Source organism: Centrocercus urophasianus, unplaced genomic scaffold (genome assembly GCF_019232065.1).
Source record: "Centrocercus urophasianus isolate 14NV4802_14NV808 unplaced genomic scaffold, USGS_Curo_1.0 seq_17, whole genome shotgun sequence".
Lineage (NCBI taxonomy): Eukaryota > Metazoa > Chordata > Aves > Galliformes > Phasianidae > Centrocercus > Centrocercus urophasianus.
In genome coordinates this window covers 28994278-29020163 of record NW_024884722.1, presented here as the reverse complement: position 1 = coordinate 29020163, position 25886 = coordinate 28994278, and the positions used below count along the sequence as shown (strand labels likewise).

General features: G+C 43.7%; 1 protein-coding gene across 2 annotated transcripts in view; it reads left to right on the top strand.

Annotated features, from left to right (window-relative positions):
• The first annotated feature begins 2007 nt into the window (after positions 1 to 2007).
• Positions 2008 to 25886, top strand: part of GRID1 (glutamate ionotropic receptor delta type subunit 1) — a 509969-nt gene continuing 486090 nt past the window's right edge. For both annotated transcript variants that reach the window (XM_042818876.1, XM_042818875.1), the window contains exons 1-2: positions 2008 to 2086; positions 4089 to 4244. In XM_042818876.1, the coding sequence (XP_042674810.1) occupies positions 2008 to 2086; positions 4089 to 4244 (235 nt within the window). The remainder of the gene's footprint in view (positions 2087 to 4088; positions 4245 to 25886) is intronic.

Genomic DNA, 25886 nt, shown 5'->3' with positions numbered 1-25886 from the left:
ACCACTGTGCTAGCCTGCTCCCAAGTGCTGGGAGTATAACAGGCTGGCATTTGGGATCCTGCGTATAAATAGTAGGATTCATGGCTATGTATTTCTACAGGTTTCATGGCTAGGATCCCGAAGCATGCTCCCAACACAAATTGAGCCTATTTTCCCAGCTGGATGCAGAAACACTTCCTCTCCATTCCCCATAAGTCCCCCACGTGGACTCATTACTGACATATATATGACTGTGGTCAATACAGGTGTTTAACTTTTTGAAGAGCCCATGTAAGTCACTAAGTGCGTATTGATTTGAAGCAAATGTAGATCAGAATTAATTTTGGCTCTCTAACGTAGTCAAATAAGGAACATTTCTATTGATCTTTGTCCCAGAAGCCAATTATCAGGATTAAGCGTTTTTATTACGTGAAATATGCCGAATGGTATTTAATCATTCTGCATCGACCAGTGTGAAATCGCATATTTAGGGCAGGGACTGTAAGTAAGAGCTGTTACCCGAGTGATTTATTTGCGAAAAGCGTTTCGCCTTTTATCCGCCCGCCGCTTTCCCCCCTCCTCCCCTCGCCCGTGCGGAGCAACAGGGCTCCTTCCAGCTCCATCCAGACGCTCGCTCCCCGCCTGCCTCCCCAGTCACCGTAAACCCTGTCTGTGTTTGCCGCTCCTCAGCGCTAAGCGTTTTGCCGTACTGTGCTTTCTCTATTAGATAAACACGCTGCAGCACTCCCTCGGGCGAGCGACAGATCCGAAGTATCCGGAGCGTTCGGCGGGTCCGGACGAGGCGCACGGAGTAGAAGCGGGCTGCGTTTGCTCGGCAGCGCGAGTGGCGGCGGAGCGCATTTGCGCGGAGCGCCTCCGCTCAGCCCCGCCGCTCGTTGCCCGCCGTCCCGACCGCCACGCCGCTCCCTCCCGGGCAGGTCCGGCCGCAGCAGCCTGGCGCTGCCGAGGCGGCGACCTCCGGGAATGGCCGTGCCTCGCGTTATCCGAACGCTGACGTTCTCTGTATGTATCGCCCCGGCCCCCCAGCAACTTGACTGCGTTGGTAACATCCTGCTCCCGGCTCCTCTTCTTGGCAGCGGTTTTAATTGCGGTTCGGGCTCCTGAATGAATTTGTTTTCTCTGGATCCTTGGCGTATTGAGACGCTCGTCACGTTTGGGTGCCTGCAATCACTGATGCGTTTGTTTTAGGGGATGAATTAGTCTTCTGAGTCCGAGCACGTCCGATTTATGAATTAGATTTCATTGAAAGCTAGAACAAACCAAACCGAGCAGCGGTTTTGCCGCACCACTTTTCTCCCCACCTCTTTGCTCCCTGCGCGGTGGAGGGGGGGAATCTCCGCTTTCCAGCCCGGCCCACACCCCGCGCCCTTACCTGCCGGCATCCCCTCGCCCCCCGCTTTCCTCCGTGCGCCCGGAGCCCCGGCCCCTCTCAGCCCGGCAGCCGTACGCGTGTGATACGTAACATCATTCCCAGCGTATCCCTCCGTGCCTCGCGCCGGTCCCCCCCCCCCCCCCCCCCCGCCGCTTCGCAGCGCCCTCCCGCTCCGTCGCTGAGCCGCCAAGTCCCCCTCCGCGCCGCCCGGGCGCCCACCGCCCGCACCCCGCCGCGCCGTGCCCCGGCGGCACCGAGCGCCGAAGCTCCGCAGTCACGTGGCGCGGGGGGCGGGCGGCGGCGGCGGCGGCGGGGGGGCCGCTCCGCAGTTCGCGGTCTGCCGGCGCCCCGGCGCACACCGAGCGCTGGAGGCTCCGTCGCGCCGCCTGCCAAGCCGGGATCTACCGCCGCGCCGTTTCGGCCCCGTCTTTCTTCTCATCTCCGCGTCGTCCGCTTCCATCCATCTCGGAGAATCGTCTGCGTTCCGTGCGAATTGGGGATTATTTTTCTACGGGGGGTGTCGAGGCATCCCTCCCTCCCGCGCCGCCTGCTCCACCTGCCCTTGCGCCTTTCTTCTTTCCCCCCGCCTGCCTCTCCGCCGACCCCGGGCTGATGTGCTGTGCGACAGGCTGGAAATGGAAGTGTTGATGCTCTGGCTTTTCCCCTGGATATTTCAGTGCGTTTCGGTGCGGGCGGACTCCATCATCCACATCGGTAAGAGAGGAAACGCGGGGGGTTGGTGGGGAGGGGGGGGCGGCGGAGAGGGACGCGGTAGATAAATAAATGAAGGGATCTTCTCGTTCTACCACTGTGATCTTTCAGGCAGCCAAAGAGCCCAACTCCGCGGAGAGCCGGAAGAGGGGGGTGCGGGGAAAGGCATCCGGACCCCCGGAATGCAAAGTTGGGGGCTAAGGGCAAGCTGTGCGTCGGGGTCGGGCTGTGAGGCAGGGGCACCCTGGCGCCCCGTCGCAGTCTCCCGCGGGGCCGGGAACCGAGCTCGGAGCCGCTCGCGTGGAGAACGCTTTCCTCCTTTTTGCCCGCCGCCGAAAACAAACAGCCGCCCCCGGAACCCGGGCACAGAGAGTCATCGTCTGAACGTGCTCGGAGGGAAAACTTTCGGGGAGATAATCCCTCGGTCTTCGTCGCCTGCCGTAGCAGGTGGCAGCCGAGCCGGAACGCGAGGAGAGAACTTGGCTGGGAAAGGGTTAGAGAGGCGAGGTTTGCGGCGGCTCCGCGCGTGTGCGTGTGGCTGTGCGCGCAACTGTTGTGGTTTGAGTAAGATCTCATTAAAACCCCTGGGCAGTAAGGAGGCTGGATCGGCGGTGGGAGGAAGAGGGGGCATGAATTAGAGGCAAAGGAAAGGCTGATGTGAACTTTTGCGGCTTCTGGGAGAGAGCACGGCGATGTCCGCGGGAAGCCTGGCGAGCGCAAGCGAGGCTCTGCAGTCACCTCTTGGCTGGTGTCGGAAGGTACCAGCAGGAAAGAAATGAGGATGCTTAGAGGTGGAGAGGGGGAGAGGATCACTTGTAGAAGATGGTAGGGGAGGAGACGGGAGTACGGCCGGGGAATGAAGAGCTGTCCTTCCCACCAGCCCCTTTGTGGGGGGGGGTTGGGAGGGGGGTTGAGGGGTGGGAATAAAAGGAGAAAAAGAAATGAGAAGGGAAAAAAAAAAAAAAAAAAAAGAAAGAAAGAAAACCAGGAGGGGGGACGGGGGGCAGGAGCAGTCCTGGCTGGGGAGCTCCGCGGCTGTGGGTGGAAAGTCCCCCGCCGGCCCGGAGAGGGGAGGGGAGGAGAAGGGAAGGGCTGAGCGGGGCCCGGCGGCGGCGGCTCCGGGCCGCTGAGGGAGGCTCCGCTCTGCGCCGCGCGCCTCCGGAGCCCGGGGACGTAGCCAAGGCAGACAGCATTGCGGAGCCATTAAGGAGACGGGGTCAGCCCTGACCGCAGCGGGGCAGGGCGGCTTAGGCCCCGGGGCACTACTCAGCGCTGGACGGACCCCGGCTACCTTTCCCATAGGCCGATCCGCAGGGTTAGAGCCTTGGGGAAGTGCCCGAGTCGGGAGAATGAGGTAGCCCCGCTGCGCCGTTTCCTGGCCCCGCGTCTCTGGTGGGGGCGCGGCGTCACCGCTGCTTCTCCCCGCGCAAACTTCAGCCCGAGCAGCGTTTCTCGCTCCCTGGAGAACGCTCCGGCGAGCAGGAGAGCGCTGTGCGTGGAGCTGCGCGGTGCGGGGCAGCCCCGGCACACACCGGGCAGAGCTTCTCAGAGCCTAGGGAGAGCTTTGGTTGCCAGCACGACAGATCCCCATCCCTCCTAGAGTAGGGCACTAAGAGTGGTGCGTGCACACACATGCTCGGCACAGGGCATCTTACGTAACGCACGGCGCCAGATGTTTTCATGTTAAGTGCATAAGCAGGACAGTGAAACGGAAGCGTTCAGGTGACCGGCCGCAGAGCCTTCGCGTCTGTGTGGGTGTTCGGCCCCGGACCGGAGCGCTGCCCCAAGGGCCGCAAATGGTGCGCCGTGAGCACAGATCGCTCCCGTTCCCAGGCCCGCTCCCATCCCGTCTCCGAGGGAGCGGTCACTCTCCCCGGGCCTGCAGTGTCGTGGGAGCAGCCCCGCTGGCACCTTGCGAGCCGGTACGGCCCTGCTACGGCCAGGGGAGTTCCGGGCGGGCAGCGGGCACGGCCCTCACCGCCCTCTGCTTCCTTGTTCCCCGCAGGTGCCATTTTTGAGGGCAATGCTGCCAAGGACGACGAGGTGTTCAAGCAGGCGGTGTCGGATCTGAACCTCAATGACGACATCCTCCAGAGCGAGAAAATCACTTACTCCATCAAGCTCATAGAGGCCAACAACCCCTTCCATGCTGTGCAGGAAGGTGAGCCCCGGGGCAGCACGGCGCAGGCGGGCGGGGAGAGAAGGGTCCGTCCTGTTAGCGGGGAGGGAGTCTCGGTCCTGCGGCTCGCTTGGAAACTTTTCTTCGGTCGGGGGTTGGCGCTGTCTTACAAGGAAAGAGAAGGGACGGTGCGGTGCGCCGGCTAGGCGCTGTGCCGTGCCATGCAGCGCAGCGCTGCGCCGCGCAGGGGCAGCCCAGCCTGGGCGGGGGGCAGCAGCGGCAGAGCTGATAGGGCCGGGGGCTCCACGTCGCTCCCGAGTCCGCAGGCGCCCCAACTCTCCGTTGCTGCGGCCCGCACTGGAGCCCTCGCGTGGGCAGGGCAGAAGAACGAGCCCCGCCCTGCGGGGCTCGGCCGGCACCGAGAGGCCGGAGCGGGCGGGAGGATGGGGGATCGGCGGGGCAGAAGGCAGTGCCTGGCCCGGAGCGACGCTCTCCGCAGCCACCCGGGAGAGCGAAGGTGGGCAGGCGGCGGGACAGCGCGGAGCTTCTTGAGAGGGGAGCGAGCCCTCGCCTTGCAGCGGGGCAGGCAGTCTGTCAGGTAGCCAGGCACCGGCTGAAGCTTTCCAGAGTTCAGGAGATCTGACAAGTAGTAACGTAGGTAATTCATTTCAATTAGGTGTTTTTTTTTGTTGTTTTTTTTTTTTGTTTTTTTTTTTTTTTCTCCAAAAGGAAACGTTTAAATTAATCAGCTTGCCTTTACAAATAAGACTTGAAAAATATATTATTTCTGATTTAATGAAGCCGAGGTTAATTATGGCCTATATTATTTCAGAAGCTGTGTTTTCCAGTAGTAATTATTCTAGAAACAGAGAGCTATTTATATACCCAATCTAGAATATTAAAAAAAAATGATTCATCACCAGCCTTGCCCTTAGTTCTGCAGAGCACAGAGTGAATCTTTCTCTGTGTGAAAATTTGCATTAATCCATATGTATTTTTATGTAACTTGTGTACATGCAAATTATAGCTACAAAATTACACCAAATGTTAATTTTCATGAACTCTAAACAATTTCTTCTGCTGTCTTTTCTCTCTAGTGTGGGTCCTAGTTAATGTGCACATTCAAGAGAAACAGCAAAGTATACCTTTTCAAGGGACCTTTCCCATTAATGGGGTTCCTTCTATTGCTCTGAAAGCTTAGCAAGGAGGCATGAAAATAAAACTGTTTTTGAAAAAGAAGGAGATTTTAGAACTATACTCCATGCATGTGGTCAGACACCAGAGAATTCATTTATTGGCACAGGTTAACCCTGAGCAATTGGATCTTCTTATCTTTTGCAGAAGCTCGGTGTTCTGTACTGGAGCTTGTTCAACTCTCTGGCAGTGACAGTAGTTGAACAATTGCTTGCTACAGTGTCTCTTCTTAGAGTAAAACTTCGTGCAACTTGTCTGAATACATTGCATTTGGGCTGACATTCTTGTTGCCAGACTCTTTGCTCAGTTTTGTTGAGGGCAGGCAGCGTGATCAACTGGAGCATTCTTCTTTATCTAGTAAGAGTTTTTGTTGTTGATGCTACTGCTCTGTTTGCTAATCTTGAAGATTAGTATTGCGTTTAAAAAGACTGCTATCAAAACAGACGATCTCTGTTGAAAATCCACGTTGAAGCCACAGAAGGGACCCCAGTCAGATTTTTAGTCTATTCAATACAGAATATTTGTATGTGTACAGAATATTTGTACACGTGAGAACACGTGTCAATAAAGACGTTTCTTCCTTCCAAGATGCTCTTTCAGGGATTGTGTGTGCATTGCATTTAGAATGGCTCTTGGATGATCTGATCTCATGCTGGACAATTAAGGAAGTGATCCAAAGAGGTATTGTCCTCTGTCTCTAAGAGAGACATTAAGGCATACCGAGATGTTCTTTTGGGAGGACTGTGTAGTGGTCCTGACGCTGAAGCCTTTGCTCAATTTCCTGGCTTGCATTGTTGGTTCAGGTCAGGTTTATTATTTTTATGTAAGATTTAATTTTCTACCTTTGAAACCATTACACAGCACACTGACAAAATGATGCATGGGGCACCCAAGTAACTGGGCTGTTCTTACTGTGTGGTGTCACTCTGCTGAGTGTTCCTTGGTGTCACTCTGACTATTCAGAATCTCACCACATCTCACTGTACGGATGCCCTGCTCATTTTGGTAGAATATTGCAGATAGTACTCAAAATAACCCGGAGCAAATCCTCTGCCCAGACTCCTTGCAGAATGTTGCTGCTGCTAGATAAAATGCCCTGACATTCACATTATTCTTCTGGAGTCTTTCTAAGCAGTGCCATGGAAATCAATGTTGAAGAATTAGTTTCCTAGCTATGGAACTTCTTATAGTAAATTCCAATCTGGAATAGAAATAAACCACCATGATACTACTGCCAGGGTACTGCATACAATCAATCAAATCATAAATATTGTTTTTATTTGAATACTCTTATATGCATTTTTCTGAAACGACGTTGTGAATGATTTTTTAAGACCTTTTTAAAGAGTGCTGCAAGCTAGGACCTACATTCAATGATGTCATGCTGGTAACATTATGGAAAGTCATCTCTCCATGTTATGAGGTCTATTTCTTGGTAACGAGCCATTAGTTACTGATGCTGGTGGTTACTGATGTGTCTGACCTGGTGGCTGTTGTGCAGGTGGAGAACTTCTTTGTGGGTAAGAAGCATGGAAAAGCAGAAGCTACTGGGTTTTAGAGGCAAAAAAGGTAAAAGAGCAAATAATGTGCCTTCCATATGGAGTGGTTTTTGGTGCTGATAAGTGCGGAGAAGTGGTGTAGGATTTTGAACATAGGGGCTGCAGGGACTTTGTTTACAGAGAGGAGGTCTCTGTTCTGGTAAGTTGTGGTGACTTCAAGAAGTAAATGAAATCAGAAGTCCTTTTTCTTCGGAGATTCGGTGGACACTCATGCTAATGGTTATTTATGTAAGGTGCCGGAGAATAGAAAGTGACAAAAAGTGTAATTGCGTTCCATCTGTCTTTTATTTTGCTATAAATTGCAGAAACAAAATTCTGTTGTGCTATTTTGGCTCCATCAACCTCACATTTTATAACAAAGGGCAGCAGATGCGTGTGTGGAAGGAATTCCAGTGACAAGGGATGTAACAGTGAAGAACAAACAGACCCTGGTGTATGCATGAAATAGGACTTTGTTGTCTGTTTGTGCTTGTGAGCAGGCATTTTTGTGGCATATTGCTTTTGTGCACGTGGCAATTACTGGAGGGATAAGTTGTTTTTTCACTGGCTGTCATGGGAGAAAATACATGGGCAATCATCCTTCTTTTCATATGATTTTAAGAAAATCAACTGAAATCACAAACATGGTGTTAAATTATACACTGGCTTCCGAAGGAGGTGTGCACTCAGTTTCTGTTAAGTGATGGAGAAGGGGAATAGTGAGTAGCTGTTTGTGTGCAGTGTGTATTTAACCTAGTAATGCAGCGATGGTTTTGTGATTCAAATGTTCAAATAAGCTCAAAGGTATGAGGAACACTTTAAAGCTCTCAGTTCAAACTGGGATTTCTGAGCCTGCCATTGGTGTTGAAAAGTGATTCTTCGTGTGACATATAGGTGGTGAACAAGTTTCCAGCCGGGCTCGAAAGCCTGTGTTTAAACTAAAAAACAAACAATATTAATGTGTAAGTTTTTAACATGTCACTTTTGGAGGGGGAATAATCAGCAGTAGGTCAGAACTGGGGCATAGGAAAAGTTAATATTTACCTTTCTTAGCGCTCTTTGGAGAAGAGATGCCAGGAGATTGCTATTCAGAAACTGTGAAAGTTTAAAGCCCTGTTTCTCACTGAACGATGCTTACACATCTATGGAGCTTTCCTGCAGCTGAAACTTGCTGTTCTCTCTGCATAGCAATTTCACATGAATTGTTTCTAATTTGAGCAGCCTTGTATGTATGCTTGTTGATGTTAAAATGCTGTCAGCTCTGGAAATGAGAACAAATTTGGAAAATCAAACTGTGATCTGAGAGCAAGAATGGTGTTCCATAAATGGATTTATTGTCAATCCCATGGATGCTGCTGTGGTTTTACAGCGGCTCAGAGTTGCAGATTTTTTAGATGCCTGTGTTGTACAACGTTGGGTGAAGCTGATCTCTTACATGGTGTGTAGAACCTGGGGATGCACTTGGCACAGTTCTGCTATCTTGGCTCAGTAAGTGTATTTCAAGTTACCCCCATGGTTGCATTCTAACTGTTTTATTTGCTGAGAAGGTGTAAGCTGATCAGTGTGGGGATAACTGAAGTGAACTACAGAACTAGAGAACGGGACTCATCAACTCCTTTGCTATTCTTGCACTTATTTGATTGACTAAGACCCCAGACAAAGCTGTACTTGTCATATGCATGTTTCCCAATGGCAGGAACCGTGGGGGAGCAGACTAATGGTATATTTCAGCACGTGCATGTATCTTGGGATTCTGGCTCATAGCTCGTTTTGCCAACCTGGGACTTTATGTCAACTCAGTGCAAGTATCCCTAATTTGAAACCCACAGGTGGGTCAGAAGCTGTATCTTGATTTTAATGGAATAGAGACTTCAGACTTCAAATAAAGGGCTGTTCTCCATTGGGAGAATTTAAACTTGAGTGGCTATTAAATACAGAAGAGAAGACCGAATAGAAGCTGTGAAAAGATAGCCATCAGTCATGGTGATAACACTCTCTTCACCTCCTGGTAAGCCAGATTCTGGACCATTTAAAGCTGTCAGATGGGGTGTTTGCGTAAGTGCAGGGCGAGGCATTTTGTTCTGCTGAGCTGTAGTTTCACATGCTCCAGAACTGAAGGCTGTTGTTTTAAGAATCAGGATTTTTTAATACCAGAATGGAAGAGCAGAGAGAATGCAAGGTATAAGAAATATAAACCAAAAATCTGGTAAAAATTAATGAAGTATTAGGTGAATTAAAAAAACAAAAACAACACATTAGTTTTGTTTGTTAGTTTGTTTTTAATCACGCTTTACTGATTTGGCTGCATTGAATTGAGATGTTTGCCACCTAGCTAGAAGTAGTTTGGTAGACTGGATCTAGATTTTTAATTCGTTTACATCCATATGCTCTCCATTAAATTTTCTCCAGTGGTTTCTTGTGAGTCCTTCACTGCCACATAACGTTAACTTCATCTTCTCTCCATCCGCACTGTGCTAGAATGCAGATTTCACAGTGTTATCATCAGGATATGATGTCTTGCTTGGAGGTTCTTGACAGAGCTATGAGCTCTCCAGAAAGAACATATTGTTATGTGTAGCTTTTCTACTTTGAATCTGAGCTTTCAACACTTATTGAAAACCAGCCACAAGGAGTGAGAGTAGTGCATCTCTCATGTGGTCAGGGAGGCCTTGCTGTGTAACTACACTTTTTTTCTGCTAGTCTGCTGCAGTTAAAAGCTGTTGCTCAGTGGGGTGAATGTGCTTAACAGTTTACCTCCTTGTGCCCTTCTAGACCAAACTAGGACTTGTTAAGGACTGCCACAGTGAGGACATCTGTGACGCTGTCATACCATTGTGCCTGTTCTTCTGTAAGATGTAGTTGCATGGCTCAGTTTATTATTAACCAGTGTTTCACAGAGCTAAAACCCCAGCAAATTAAAATGCCTATCTCTACCAAATCTCATGTTTTTGTTATGCTGAAAGTAGAAACATGCTGATATTTTCAGTAGAGAGGAGAGAAGCCAGCAGCACAAACAGGAGTCAGTTCCGTGCTGGGAATGAAGGCAGACTACAGGTTGTGGGAGAACATCCAAATACATGTTTGTTTAGTTGTTTCTTTCCATTTACCATGTTCTACTCATAGCCACAGTTATTCAGGTTCTGAGGTGCAAAATGTTGTGTACATTCAGAAGGAGCTGCTTTTGTTTAAAAACATCCCAGCAGTAGCATTGCTGGGACATCCCAACAGCAATAGCATTGCTTTTTTGTTTTTCCCTAAGTGTGCATAGATTAATTCTACTGCAGTCATGTTATCTGCTTTTGGAGAAATTCCCATCATTCTGGGCTGGATCTGAGCTGCCCGGAGAGTGAACTCCATGAAGTGTCACACATAGCTTTGGGCCCCTCACTACAAGAAAGGCATTGAGGCCCTGGAATGTGTCCAGAGAAGGGCAACGAAACTGGTGAGGGGTCTGGAGCACAAGTCTTATGAGGAGCGGCTGAGGGAGCTGGGGTTGTTCAGTCTGGAGAAGAGGAGGCTCAGGGGAGACCTCATTGCACTGTACAACTTCCTGAAGGGAGGTTGTGGTGTAAAAGGGTCTGGCCTCTTCTCCCAGGCAAATAGTAGGACCCGAGGAAACGGCCAGAAGTTATAGCAGAGGAGGTTTAGGTTGGACATGAGGAGAAACTTTTTCTCTCCAAGGGTGGTCAGGCCCTGGAATGGCTGCCCAGGGAGGTGGTGGAGTCGCCGTCCCTGGCAGTGTTCAAGGGGCGCCTGGATGAGGAGCTACGAGATGTGGTTTAGTGCTTGTGGTACTAATAGGAATGGGAGGGTGGTTGGACTAGATGATCTTGCAGGTCGTTTCCAACCTTGTGATTCTGTGATAGGAGTGCAGTAGGCAGCCAGAGTCAGGGTCAGTCCCTGCTCAGCAACCCGAAGCAGAAAGAGAGGCTGTTGAGCAAACTGTGGCAGTGTGGATGGAACCTGCTTAGAGCACAGGGATCTGCTTCAGCTGGGTGGTGAGGGGTGGTGTGCTCAGCCTTTCACAGCAAGGGTCGTAGACTCTGCTTGCCATGAGATGACAGGAAATTCCTGAATTGTTTCCTACTTTCAGTGAATTTTGTCTGAACAAATTTTTTACTGCTTCCGTCTACGTAGCTGTGTAAGCTTATTTCTTCTCTCTTTTACCTGATATGCTGACTAGCTAATGCCTTTATGTCTGCATCAAATTGCAATATCTGATGGTCTTCCCCACTGATCCTGCTGCCAATGGTGATCATTTATCAAAAATCTGCAGCTGGGTTTCTTACTCTAGAATTTCATTGTGGAGAATATGCTTTACCATTAACGTGTGTGCTAGGAAGTGTTGTAAAAAGTATATATTTCTTTTTTTTTCTGTTTTACTTTTTTTCTAGAAGAAAATAATTTTCGGAGTGTTTTTGTTTGTCTCTGGCAGCTTTTCTCAGTTATTACTGTGGAGGAGGATCTGTAAACATGAAATGAGTATACAAAACTGCCTCCAGTTAAAATAATGGCTAAAGATGATGATAAATGGTGCAGTATAAACTATATATGCATGTGTATATATATGCATGCACAAATACCCTGTACAAAGGATGTAGTTATTGGACTTAAGTGCAATGTGTCCAGCAGGGAGTCTGCCTTGAGCTTTTCTATGTTCAGAGTCTTACAGACACCGATGATGAGAGGACTGACTAAGTAAGTGTTCTATTTTAAATTACATCTTAATACTTGCAGAGTTAGATGAATTGATTATTTTGATGTGATTTATTTGGTTTAGCCATAGAATGAAAGGAATCAAAACCACACGTTGTTTGAAAAGGGGGGATACTGTCATGTTTATTAAAACTGTTCATGGCTTGCTATGGTTGTTTAGTGGAAGGAAAAAAAGTAAAGTGTGCAATGGTTAGTGAATGTAAGACTTCAACACAGTAAGACTATGGCTGAAACAGTTACTTAGGTTGAACTGTTTGCCATTTCAGGGGAACCACAAAGTCTTCTTTGTTTTTTAGGCAAAGATCAGACTGTTTTTCATACTTCTGTTCATAGTATGTTCCCTCTGATGGGAATTCCTGCTGTGTCTTTATTTGTCTCTCTCACTTGTTGCCTAGGGGTGTTTCTTCAATTTGCCCCTCCAAAAAAATTATGTAGAATGCCCTGTTGGAATCATATTGCTATACAAATGTTACAATTACTTAAATTAAGCCTCTCCCTTTTTATTTTTTATTTTTCATTTTTTAAACAGGTGTCTGTAAGTATCCTCCTAAAAAGGGAATGTCCCATACAGCTCTTGCTTTTCTGTCAAGATTTTTTTTCCATAATTTACAGATGTTTGAGTTCATGGTTTGGGATGGCATTTTCAATTTTGACAGGTTTTTCTGTATACTGGACTTAGTGGTGATTTTTCTTAGGTGTAGATATGCTGTGAGCTACTTTCCATTTGTAAACCTGCTGGAAGAGGCTGGCTTTCAAACCAGAGAATGAAACACTTTGCGCACAGGGCAGGTATGAGATATGCAGACTGCTGTGTGCAAAAACGGATCACTTGTGAAGTGAGAATCGAGGCACCGTCCTGAGACTTCTTTCCACTTCATTCCACCATCACAGATGGGCGCTGGATGTTACAGTTCCTCCTTGTCCACAACCAAAAAGCCCCCCTGAGGGACAGATGCATTACTAAAAAGAACATGGTTTCCTTGAAGCTGAATTAAAAATCAACAATTTAGGATCTTTGTCGTGGAGAACATCGGGCCTTAAATGAAATGCATGCCAAGGGTGGCACTTTTACAACTTAGAAAGCATCTTGGATTTCAGAATACAGGAAAAAGGTTGAGGGATGACCCAGCTAACACAGATCAGCACAGTGCAAATTTTTGATTTGTTAGTGTTCTTCATGGGAAATTTGAAGTGGGAGTGTTAAATGACATGCAGCATTTTGAGCTCCCCATTTTATTTCATATACAGTTCTGTGATAATGTAAAAGGTGGATAATAATGATGCTTTAATATGACAAAATTTCTTTCATTTGCATAACTTTAAGGCAATAAATATATAAACTATGTGGAAAGCTGTTCTTTTATGTGTTTCCTAATAGCTTGCATTCAATTATGATTTGGAGACCTCATAGTTGTGCTTGAAATTGCATTTAGGTTTTTGGGTTTGAAGTGCATTTTATAGCCTGCACGGTTTGCCTTACTAGAAGGAGGCTGCCTATGCTAAGCCCTGCTGATGTCGAGTTCCCTTCTTTTGACTCTGCTGTGGCATCTTGGTGCCTGCACATTTTTTTTCTTTTTTGCCCCTTATATTATAATATATTAACTAATATGTATATTAGAATATGCAATAAGAATTAATATTGGGAAGTACCAACAGCTTGCATTTAAAGGAAAAAAGAACCAAGAGGCATTAATGTCAAGCGGTATTTGGCTGTATGAAAACACACAGCAGGGCTTCTACTGCTTGACCTTACTAGAACCATTCCCTTAGTAACCTTTCATAAAAGGAGTAAAAGGACAGTAAGAAAACAGTCTTGTTTTTTTTTTTTTTTTTTTTTTTTTTATATATATTCAACAGAATAATGTCTAAATACAAGCTAAAATCAGGAACCTCCCAGCGGGTCCAAGCTCTCATTGCTTATCCTGTTTGTCAGTCCAACCATTCATTCCTCTGCTTTTTATGTTACTGGAGTTTTTCAGATTTTAACTTATAGCTGTGCTGATAGAGTACTTCCAATATCCTCGAAGTTTTACTCACAGTCTGTCTTGTCCTTATTTAGAAAGTGAATAAAGGATTTTGCATATGAGCAAATGTTTGTAAAGTGAATGAGAATTGCCTTTGTCAGCAGGTAAATGACTCCGTGCTACTAGTTGATAATCAGAAAATACCAGTTATTTACTGCTTGGTTATACTTTCAACGTAAAGTTGAAATTGTGTGATGATGTGGAGTGGCATTTCCATTGCTCTGTGTTTTTTTTTAACCTTTGTGCTCCTGAATAAAGATAAAACTTGGAGTGAGGGAAGAGGGAATTTGTTCCTGGGAGACAGAAACTCAGTGTCATTTTTTTTGTTTGCAAACCCTCAGCTTATTATTTCCTTTTTTAAAAAAGTGCGTTACAACACAAAAGGAAACTTTGTTCTAAAATGAACATTGTCTTGTATTGAATATTAACTCTATTTTAATCCAGAGGAGCCGTGCTTTCCCATTTTCAGTCCTGCTTAGGGATATTTCTGGAAAGGGAAGCAGCTGTCTGAGAGGCTCAGAAAGAAGGAACTCGTGATGTGATGCCTCTGAGGGTCGAAGTGCAAAGAGTTAAGATGTTTGGGTGGGGGGAATCCAATTATCTGCCTTAAGATTTATTTTTTACTGAAACTTTATTTTTCTTTCATCTTGTCTGCCTGAAGTATTTCAGTTACTGTGGAGGTAGCAGTGGTTTTGATATCTGTTTGACTTAATAACTGCAAAGAAGGAGAAAAAGCTTGGCGTCCCTCTGGTCTGAGCAAGGTACTCGCATAGCATGGGTCCACATTTTTAGAGGGGCAGGAGAAGAGCAGGGATGCCACACTGTTAGCCAATAATAAATCTGCAAATAATCAGCTTGTTGCAGGTATTTCCTTTTCTGAGAGAAGAAAAGGCTTTTCAAAGTAGGCTCACGTAACAAGATGAGGGAAGATATGGTGTAGCAGAAGTTGAGGTTGAATGAACCTCTGCTTGTAGAAAGACACTTGTCCCGGGCAGCTGCAACCTAGATTTTTTTTTCTTAAAAAAGAAGAGTAAGAGAGTTGATGGAGTACGTGCTGTAACTCTTGGGAAACACTTGGGAGGGATGTCTTGCAGCAAGGCTTTTAGGTAAAGCAGTATCTTTATCCACAAGTTAGCGTAGCCATTAAATGTTACAGTGCTTTGGCAGCCAGTGGGGTCTTGCTTTGCCTCTGGATGGGTACTCACAAAGTCACTTGTGCAGGCAGGCAGGCAGAAGTGCTGTTGTCAAGCGTGATTAGAGACAGCCTTCTCAAAGCAGGTGGCTGGAGTCATCTTCCCCTCCCTTTGCCAGTGGCAGAGGCTCTGTTGTGGCAAGGCTGGTTGGTTCACAAATGTATTTCTAAGGCTTAACGTATCATGTGTTGAGGACAGCTTATATTTTTGTGACCACATTGTGCCCTCTTTGCATTTACACTGTGATTAAGAAATAAATCATGGCAGCTATAACTCAGAGTCATCTGGGCGATGCAGTAAGTAGTGGTGCCTTTTTCTTTTTGAGATAAGCATGCAACCCTATGTCTCAGACTTTCAGATCTTGTTTTGCTGTCTTTCATTAGATTTTTTTTTTTTTTACAGTGACCTAGTATTTTTCTCAGGATGAACATCCTTCTGTTACTCATTTAATTTCTTCTTTGCCTTTTTATCAGGTCTTTGACTGTATAGTTGTTGCTGGTGTCTTTATGCCTTGGGTTCTTCACCAAAACTCCAGTTTTCCAAAGACACTTTCCTGATGAGAAGTATACTTTCCTATGTCCTTTTCAGAGCTGCTTCCTCCTCGTTTGCAGCCACCAGTGCTGCACCCTGTTTCATATGGACAGCAGCAGATTCATCGTTCCGGTTCCTAGTGAGCTTTGTAAATGTAAACTGTTCCTCTGAATTCAGATGTTTTTCCTGTACCTGCCTTCTCTACTTCGGTAGTGTGTTGCTCTCCCTGTCTGTCCTGTCTCTGCTCGATGCAGTAGATTTTATGAATATGTCTTCTCTTGATTTGCTGGATTATTTTATTTCCGTTGCATTTTAATCATTGTGATGACAGCATCTGTGGGCTGCAATATACAGATGTTTTGCCAGGGCAGATTTTAAGGTTCATAAATAGTTGCTTTATCTACATGAAAAAAGAAAGGTTTTGTCTTTTGCGTTTGCACCAAAAGAAGCGGAGCTGCATTATGGAAATGAAATGTGTGTCCGTGGGAGACTTGCTGCCTTTCTGTGACTGCCAGGGGATTCCTCTAAGTTCCACACAGCTTCCTCTATGTTAACCTGCTGGGGAGAGCCCAAGGTCTGTTTTGCAGAATTGAGCCTCTCAGCCTGCTTTCACTACCACAACATGTAATCTTCCTCCCTTTTTATTTTTCATTTTAACCTTCAAAAGTGTACTTCTCTGACATCATAAGGAAACAGAGAATACACATGAACGACAAGCCAGAGGTGTTCCTTGAGGACGTCACATTACTTCAAAAGAATGATAAAATATCAAGAATGTAAAAAAGAAAATTACAACAGTGGTTGTAATTGTATTTGTAATGTACAGTTGTAATGCAGGGCATTCTGGCAGTGCTGACAGTTGACCGCATTCAGGTTAAAATGACAATTTGGTCAAAAGTGCTTCATAAATTATTGGTGAACTAGAAGGCAGATTATTTTTTATCATAACTTTGTGCCTTTTTGTTTTCTGTTTTGTGCTTATTATCTTCAAAGAGAGGTTGTCCTTAAGGCAGCTAAACAGGCAGAAAAGCTCCTGGTGAGTATTTAAGAAGTAAAATTTGTTGCTCAAAGACAGAACTTGTGCCCTGTACTCCTGGTAGCATTGAGGCTCTGAGATGTATTTCTGCCAGTCTGTCTATCTGTCTATCTGTCTATCTGTTTATGTTTCTTGGCTTGCAGGGAGCTTATTTGTAAACTGGAGTCATCTCTCTTGAAGATATTACACAGAGTGGTACATCCTCTAAAGAAGTTGTATGAGTAAGGCTTGGAACGAGATACGTTGGTTGTGATGTTTTGTCTCTCTTTGGAATTTATTTTCTCAGAAAAAGAAATAAATTAGCTGTTACTAAAAGTAAGTAGCAGAGAGCTTATTTTGAGTCTCTCAAAAAGAAGAAAATGTGCTATAAAACGTTGATGTTCTTTTGAGTTTGCAAATGAGTGAAGATTACAGCCTGTAACTTGTGACAGATTTATAATGTATAAAGCTTTATTTATTTATTCAGTTTTATTTATTTTCAGAAATATCATTGCTAGCTGCCCAAGGGCATAATTTACCTTTGCAGAAAACCTATGCACAGAATGTAAGTTAACTGTAAAATTCATACGGTCTAAAATAGTGTGCATGAGACCAGAGAACTACTGTACAAGGCCCTGGAGAGCAGTATGTGACGCATGCATGACAACTTTACCTGGACAGATTCGAGTTCAACTTACTTCCAAAATGATGAAGGCATAGGCAGAAAAAAAGACTCGAGGCCACATCATTCAGATTGTTGGAGGGCAGTGATAAGGTAAGATGGATCTTTTCTAGATTGAATAGGAAATAGGAAGAGTTTTTTTGAATTTAAAAAGCTTGAAAAGCTCTGGTGCCCCTGGAAAGTGCATTAAGGCAAAATGAAGGCTTGTGTCAATTTGCCATTCAAATAAAGGTGTCTTTTTGGGAATTTTTTTCACAACTATTTAGTTGGTGATGTGTAATACGCTTAGAAAATACAAATAAACGTAAGTATTTAGAAAGTTCTGCCTTTTAAAAATATATCTCCATCTCTTTAGGGTTATTTTAAAAGTATGACTTGCAAGTGGCTTGTCAGATGATCAGATACACTGGGAAATAGTCATAAATCCCAGGGCCTGTAGAAAATGCACTTTGAAACTGGGATTTTTAACTGGCATATTTAAGGTTTGTGAATTAGTGCAGTGTTGCTAAACTACTTGAAAATTCACATCAGAGCACGGCATACTGTTGATAAAATGCAAGTACAACAAAGGAAGCTTATTTTTTTATATTTTTGTTAAGAACATATCTTTTTTTTAGAAAAAAAAGTCATGTCACTTCATTTTAGTTTTTGGGCAGAAAGTCTTCTAACAGATACGACAAAATCATTACCTTCATGAAAGCACAGAGATACAGATGCAGATGGGCTTTGGCTTTCATAAATCTAACTGTAATAAATCTCCTTTGAATTTCTTAATGAGAGGTTGTTAGCATGAAGCATGTCTGTGTTCTTTCTAGAAGATTACCAGTTACCTTTGTTTCCAGGGTATCTATGTTTGCAAATAATGACTCACATGGGGAAAAAAAAGTGGCATCAACGTAACAGGCTGTTCACAGTGCTTTAAGAAAAGTGTGCTTGCAGTGCATTCATCTGGAATAATGCTGAGATTTAAACTGAAGGTGGAAAATATTTGCTGACAGGGCTGGCCTCAAGGCATTTTTTTTCCTTCCTAAATGCTGATAAAATTGCTTTGAAATGTACAAACGTGCATTGAAGGTTATCTCAAGATGGGTATGTTGGCTTAAAAATGATTATTCTATTCTCCCCACAGTTACATTCTCTTTTCGATGAGATTTTGTAGGGAAGTTATTTTTGTCAATTTTTTTCTGTGGATAATTATTCATACAAGAAGTAAAATAATTGTGGGTATTAGTTACCTTAATACAGAGAGGGATCAGCTGGTCTACTGGATAGTGACTCTGGATTGAGCTCTATGTTGTGGAATGGACTCTATGTCTGATTTCTGCTGAATGAGGATTGCTAGATAAAAAGAAACGGTGCTCCCAGTGCAGTTCCTGATGTGCTTGCTGAGTTCTGTTCTGTATGACAGGACAAGGAACGTAAAACTTTAAGCTCATGACCTCTGTAGGCATCCTTGGGGTTAGAGTTCGGCCTTCCAGTGCTCGTGTTGTGCTGCCACGTGCTTCATGACTCCTTCTGACCTAGATTTGGATGTGTGAAGGAATTTTTTTTGACTCTCTTCAGATGAGTGAGAACCTGCTGTTTATTTCATTTTTACTCTGTGTTGTGTGGATTGTGATCTGTTTCTTAGATGAGTCTGAACTATGTGACGTAACACATTTCTTGATATTGTTGGGGCCAGCATGATGGACTCAATTTCTTGTTTTCACCTCTTGAGTCACATAGTGGTTCTGTTTTTTTTTCGTCCTTTCCTGTACCCTTTGGGATGGCTGGAAGCCAGTTTTTCCTTTTTTTTTTTTTTGGTCAATTTCTGTACCTCTGGAAAAGTTACTGAGAAAGGGTGATAACCTAAATCCACTGATGATAGATTCGATTATTTTTTTTTCTTAATGACCACATTGGTATATGAGCCATAGACTGAAACCAGTGATAGAAGGTTTAGAAAACAGTCCTTGTTGTTCACAGGCCTGTTGTGTTATTGAACCCTTCTTACTTAGCTATGATTGCTGAGGATAGCAGTCGGTGACCCAGATGATCCTTCTATCTTTGTCCACCAAATGTGGAGCATAAGTATGCTCTTTGTCATTAATTTCATGCTGTTAATTTTCTTGAAGATGATCCGGTAATTCTTTATTGGAACTTCTTATGGATTATGTTATCATTAAAGAACAACAAAGACCAGGAAAAATGACTGATGTTCTTGAACAGCAAGCAGGTAAACACCCTTGCTCTGAGTGTTGGTGAACTCACTTGTCTGATTTGCTTTCTGTAGGGAAATACAGTGTGAAAGAGGAGAACTAGGTTCTTGGAGTATGAATCCAGACAAATGAAGTGAACATGAGAATTTGGGACATCTGACATCCGTGAGCTCAGATTTACCCTGCTTGCCAAGGGTAACTGTGCCACTGTTATAACACAGGCTAGGAATCTTTAGTAGCTATACTTTGGTGCTTGTGAACTAGGAGTGATTGTTTCAGCCTCCATTTTTACCATTCATTGAAGCATTCCAGGCTGACAAGGCCTGGAAAATTCTCAAGGGTTTTGCTGCTGTTAATGCAGTGTTCTACAGTGGAACGTCTCTTGTACAACAATGTTGTTATTTCTAATATTGTAGTCTCCATTGGCACTAATTCTGTATCAGAGAGTTGCCTATTGCTACCATCTGCCTCATCTGAACTGATCACAACAAATTCCTGGGAAACTGTTCCTTTTGTATATTGCATGTTAACTTTTGAAGTTGGTTATGTTTGCTGTCATTTGCAGCCCACATAGCAATTTGATGATTCTGGCCAGTCACTTAAAATGATAACTAGAAAGGATTGTTTCTGAGAGGCTTTTGAGGAAGCGAGCTTTTTTTTTTATTGAGAAATATGAATGAATCTTCCCAAGTCACTGTATGCAGTAACGTTTTCCTGCTCTCTCTAATTTCTTCAGTACTTCTGTAGCCATGTTCAGTTCATGGAAGTTCAGTGTGAGGATCAGAACCTGCTATCACTGTGTTCAGACGGATCTGAAAAAGTAACCTTAAAACCATCAACAACCTTGTAAACTTTTGCCTGACCCGATCCTCAAGTTTGTTACAGCTGAGGTTCTAAAACATACATAATCTTATGGCAACTCTGATTTTAAATAGTTCAAATCACAGCTAAATTCTGTAAGCAGCCTGGAATCTGTGCATTCAGGCCTGACTTGTGGCTAACACAGTATGAATATTGTAAAAATGAACCAGATCTGGTACCGAGGAAAGCTATAGGTACAGGTCACAACCTTTATTTCCTTTGCAACCTTTGTTTCGTCTTCATAGAGCTTGGCATATACATGAGAATATGTTTTTGGATGCGTTTCTACTTTCCCTCTGAGTTATCTTGACTCTTCAGCCTCAGTTAGTGGGGATCTTACACCACAAAGGAATATTTACATACTTATTAAAGTCACTTTTGCAGGTAATTCTAAAATATGATACTTAGTCCCCACACAGGCAGATCCTCCTGCTGGGAGGAACTTTCACATGCATGGATTTAAACGCAGGATGACTTGAGGCATATGGAAGGCAGGCATCTTGAGAGCTGGAAGAGTAGTGTCAGCTTTAGCTCTAGTGATGAATGTGATTGCATGGCAAGGCTTGGTGTTATTGCTGCTGCCCTGGAAGGGCTGGGAAGTGGGAATGGCAGTAGGGAAGGAGCACTTCTGCTATTTTCCCAACATCAGGAAGAATAGACTTCACTCATCTGAGTACGTGACGAAGACTTGGCCTGTGATTTGCACCTTTATATTTCTTTCCTACAGCAGAAGCAACTTGAACTTGTCCAGAAACAACCTCTTACCTTGTGGTATCAAAGTTTGATTCTGCCTGAACTGCTGACACTTGAGCTGTCTCAACTTACCAGTTACATCATTTATGCCAAGTTTCCGAAATGTTTCCCGTATTACAGTAATTGAAGAGATGGACTGGTGTCATGAATAGAGAAAAAAAAATTGTGTTTTCAAAGTTACGCTCCTTTATCTTGGCTGTAGGTGATCATCTCACAGGTGATGGCATTCTCATTTGGCTAGGGAAAGTCAAAGAGGTGTTCCTGGAGTGACTGCATTCAGGTAGTGATCGTTTACAGTGAACTTAACTGACCAGTAAAGGCCAGGAGCGATTAATTTCTAAGAGAAAGGATTGCAGTCTGATATAGGCTTTTCAGTGTGGACACAAGGATCAAGTCTATAATAGAGGAAGTTATTTGTTGAAAAATATTTAATCTTCTGTGGAAGAAATAGGCAAAATATTTTCTAGGCTGCCTTCATTAATTCCAAAATCACCTACTGTAAGACTTATTATGGAACGCGAAGTGGGTATTAAATCTGACTGTAAAAATTATAGAAAATATAGTTTTAAAAATTCATTGCTTATTTTATCATTAGCAAATTATTCCCAAAAGTCACTTTTCCAGAGACTTTAATAGATCTGATCTGACAAGGAATTGACAGTTCTTGAAGCCTTGGTTTGGGTTTGACAGCTTTTAGCTCTTTCAAGGAGAGCCTGTTTGCAGGTATGCAGTCAGTATCAGAAGTTGCTCTAAGCTCAGAGCTGACTATTGCACAACAGTAAGCAAAACTAGCCAGGCATGCATGATGGGGGAACGAAAATGGGCAATTCCCTACAACAGGCTTCCAGGCTGTAGTGCCAGCTATGCGCCTGGGGCTTGATATCTCTTTCTAGGAATATGCTTAAAGCGTAGCAAGAGAAAGGGTCTACTTATTCCAAAGTGCACGCTGCATTTCCTAATTTACTGTGGTTGTACACAGTCCATATAGAAAGAGATTTGGCAAGAGAGATGGTAGAGCAGTTACTGATAGTACAAAACATACAGAAGATAAGAGTTCTGAGCCTGTAATTATTTTTAAACAGAAATGGCAATGTGTAACACAATGTGTTCTGTTTAGAGATTCAGCATTAGCTTTTAAGCACTCTCAGCACCTGAATGAGAAGAGAGCTTTGAAAAGGCAAGTAGGCATCTTTGCTCTCTTATCATCCTTCTGAGATGAATGATACGGGAAAAACAGGGAATGCAAATAAAACTAAACTCCTCTTTTAAAAAATTCATTCCATGGGATTTGAAACATTGGTTAGAAAAATCCTTTTGTCACCTTTGCTTTTTGAAAGCTGAATAGAGCCTAGTTTTTCTTCCATAGATTTTTTGTTTGTTTGTTTGTTTAAATAAAAAATTCCATATTGTTTTTCAAAGAATTTTCTTCTAGATGTCTCTTGTTTTATGCTGAGACCATCCTTCTGAAGTTCTGTGAAGACATCTTTGCAGCTGGGACACAGGCTGAGTGTAGGGCATTGAGCAGTGCCTTCCTGGTCCCACCCAGCTCAGCCCTGCCAGCTTGTTCTGTGCTCCAGGGCAGCAGCTGCCATCTCCTGCAGCACAGGCTCCCTGCACGCTTGTTGGTGTAAAACTTTGTGTTTGCACTGGAACTTTTCATGTGCTTAAATGGCCACCTCAGTGGCATTATTTCTCACAGAATAATGAGAACTTTGTTTAATATGGCCTTTCATGAGAAACAACTCTGCACAAGTTTTCACACTACCTGGATCCCAATAAGAATCACTGTTGCAGAACAATGTGTGCTTCCTATAAACGTTGTTCCTGCTCATTTGGTGCAACAGGAGGATTTTCTGTTGATAATAGTTTTCCTCATAGAAAAACAGCTTTGGTGCTTGGATATTTACACTTTCAAGCCTAAGCTTTTTGATACTGAATGTTTCTTATTCAGGAATAGTTGATTAACTGGAGATTCAGGATAAAATAAGGAGGTGTCAGGTATGGTAGGAATATCAAAAGCAGCTGCCTTGTATCTGCATTGTGTGTTCAATTAGAGAATGCTTTTTAAAGCCAGGGAAGCAGAGAGGCTGTAATTCTTATTTTTCATGGAATGCCTCGGAGGTGGAGCTGTTAACTGCTCTTGAGATGATGCTGTGGATTTCCCTTCAAAATAGTCTTGAGAGACAGTGCTGCTTCACCCAGACCCTTGGTGACATGAAAGGCTCAGGAGTGCACATCTGATCTACAGCCCTCGCCAACTCTTCTTATCCAGGGGAGTCTTCCCAGAAATCTCTGTAAAGATACTCGAGAAGAACAGAGGATTTCTGCTTGGATGCAGCTGTATGATCACCTGAAAACAAAAGGAAGTATTGCAGAGTAGAAGATTTTGTCTTCTCTTTACATACTCTGTAGAAACTGAAATTTGTTAAAAAAAAACAAAAACAAAAACCCCAAGCCTAGGCTCTATCACATAGCTAGGAAGTCAGACTTGAGTTAGACAAATGTTTTAGTTTGATATAAACCGTTGTGCTTTGTATAATAGCTGTGTCAATTCTCTATGAAAGACTCAGAGGGCTTTTATAGAGGGATTTGGATGAACGCTGAAGAAAAGATGACACTGACTTGTTTTACACGTAGTCTGTCATTTTAGCAATGTCAAAGTTCCTTACAGACTCAGTGTTTCAAAGAGGCAGATAGATACATGCAAATGCATTTATTATTCAGATTTGTTATAAATTTCATACTTACCAAACAAATTTTAAAAGAATTTAGCTTTGATTTAGATTTAGAAAAAAAGACAGTCACTTTTCCAGGAAATCTGCATTTTCTTCCACAGAAATATTAGTTATTCTGGACCATTTTACTGTCTATCACTGTAAGATACTGTTATGGTTGCTCTGTAATAATATAATCTTTCTGTTCTACATACTTGTGAAGGGCATTGTAAGAATTAATTAACAAGTCCTGATAAGAATATTCAGTGTGCCCTTAAGTATTTTATTCAGAGATATCTTCCCTTCACTATGAGAACTTGAAGTGCTTTTTTCTCTTTGCATGAGAATAAAAGGTCAGGAAGCAGAATTGCACTGTTCGGCCTCAGGGATGTGTTTTCAGATGTTGAGGATTGGGTGGGTGGCTGTACCAGCCAAGTGAAAAAGCTGAAATTGCTATTTTTATTGCCTTTTGATCGGTTTGCACTCAAAGCTTTCTGATCCTACGTGTCCCTTCCATGGCGGTGTCTGATTTTGAACCTGAGAAAGAATTTGATGGCATACCTTGTCAGTGACCAAATTAAATACGGTGAACAAGGTCTTGTCAAAGCTGCAACCACTAGGCTGTGTAGTAGCAACTATTCTGAGAGTGTTTCACGTGTAGTCTGAGGTTTTAAGCAGAGCACTCAATGGTACTTAATTAGTTGATTGATCACAAAAAATAGCAGGATGCCAATGGATGGGGATCACATTTTACTTAAAATAATTATTTAGTTTCTTGTTAAATATCCCTTGTTGTCAGTTTGTTTGTTTATTTTTGGCATTTCTTCAGTTCCTTGTGATCATCTACGATGTTCAGAGTGATTTTTTTTCTTTGGAGGCATATTTACATGAAATTGATAAAGTACTGCTATTATTTTGTAGATCTTGAGAATGATGGCATACTGCAATTTGATAATTTGATGACAAATCCCTGCCCAAGTCCCTCAAGACTTTATTTTCTGTCATTTGTCCCAATCCTCCTGTTGTCCCCTTGTTTTACATTTATCCTTGGTGAGCTGTGCCAGGGCGTGATCTGGCCATTGGTGTCTGCCCATGATATTCCAGGAGAAAATATATGAACACTGCACCATTTCTGTTCACCTTGTAGACTGATCTTCATTTACTGCGTGTCTTTGATAGCTGCCGGAATTCATTTCCAGCTTCGTCAGAAGCTGAGTTTATCTCCCTTCAGATCTCATTATCTTTTGCAATTTTACTGCCCTGGGAAGCAAATATATTTGTTTTTCATCATGTTATTGTTTTTCCCATTAGAACATCATCTCTTCTACTTTATCCCTTTTCTGAATGTGTGAATAACAGATGGCTTTTTCAAAATACCTGTTTTGTATTCTGTAAATCTGCACCCTAAACCTGTTCCTTTCAAAGGTGTATTGATGGCTCTTTGGTCCCTCTTAGTCTTGTTCCCTCCCTTGTCATTTCACATTCCTGTGCCTTGTAGGGTTCTTTAGGCTCCTCTGCTTTCTCCCTCCCATTGTTTTTGGTATATTCCAATTACACTTGAATGTGGCATTTTTTTTTTTCTTGTCTGTCCCTTTTGTTTTCCTAGTCTACCTTAATTTATTTTTTTTCTTTTTTTTTTTTTTTCCAGTAGTGCAACCACAGAGTTGTGGAATGCTTGTGACCTAGAATGATTGTTTCCTTAGTACTTCTAGGAGATAGGAAACAAAGTGACTCATTTCTAATAGCAAGGGAGGCCAAAGTGCAACCTGTCCTGGTGCCAAAAGAAAATCTTTGTGCTCCTCACTCAGGAGAAATCTGAGTACTTCACCACAGTCGAAACTCTTTTATCACACCTTTTTGTTTTGCCCCTATTTTTCTTAGACTGAATGTATGTAAATGTGGTTGAGTGGGAAGACAGAATATGATTCATTTAAACTGACCCAGACCATCCAGATCTCAAACATGCTGCATATGCATCTCTCCCCCGTCAGCTATGCTTTCAGATTTTATGTCCTGGAATGCATATTTTCTCACTCTCTGTCTAGGCTCTATTTCCTATTTACAGTGGAAGAACTGAAAACATCTCATCGTTAAGTATTTCCCCCCCCTCTGTGCACTGGCACAGCTGGAACTCTGAAGGATACACTTCAAATGAGCACTGATTCTTATATTGTTTGCAGCAACAAACACTAGAGTTACAAAAAGATTTCCATTATAGTCTCTAGCTTGGCTCTCACCTCCCACCAGCACCACGGTTTCTCATTT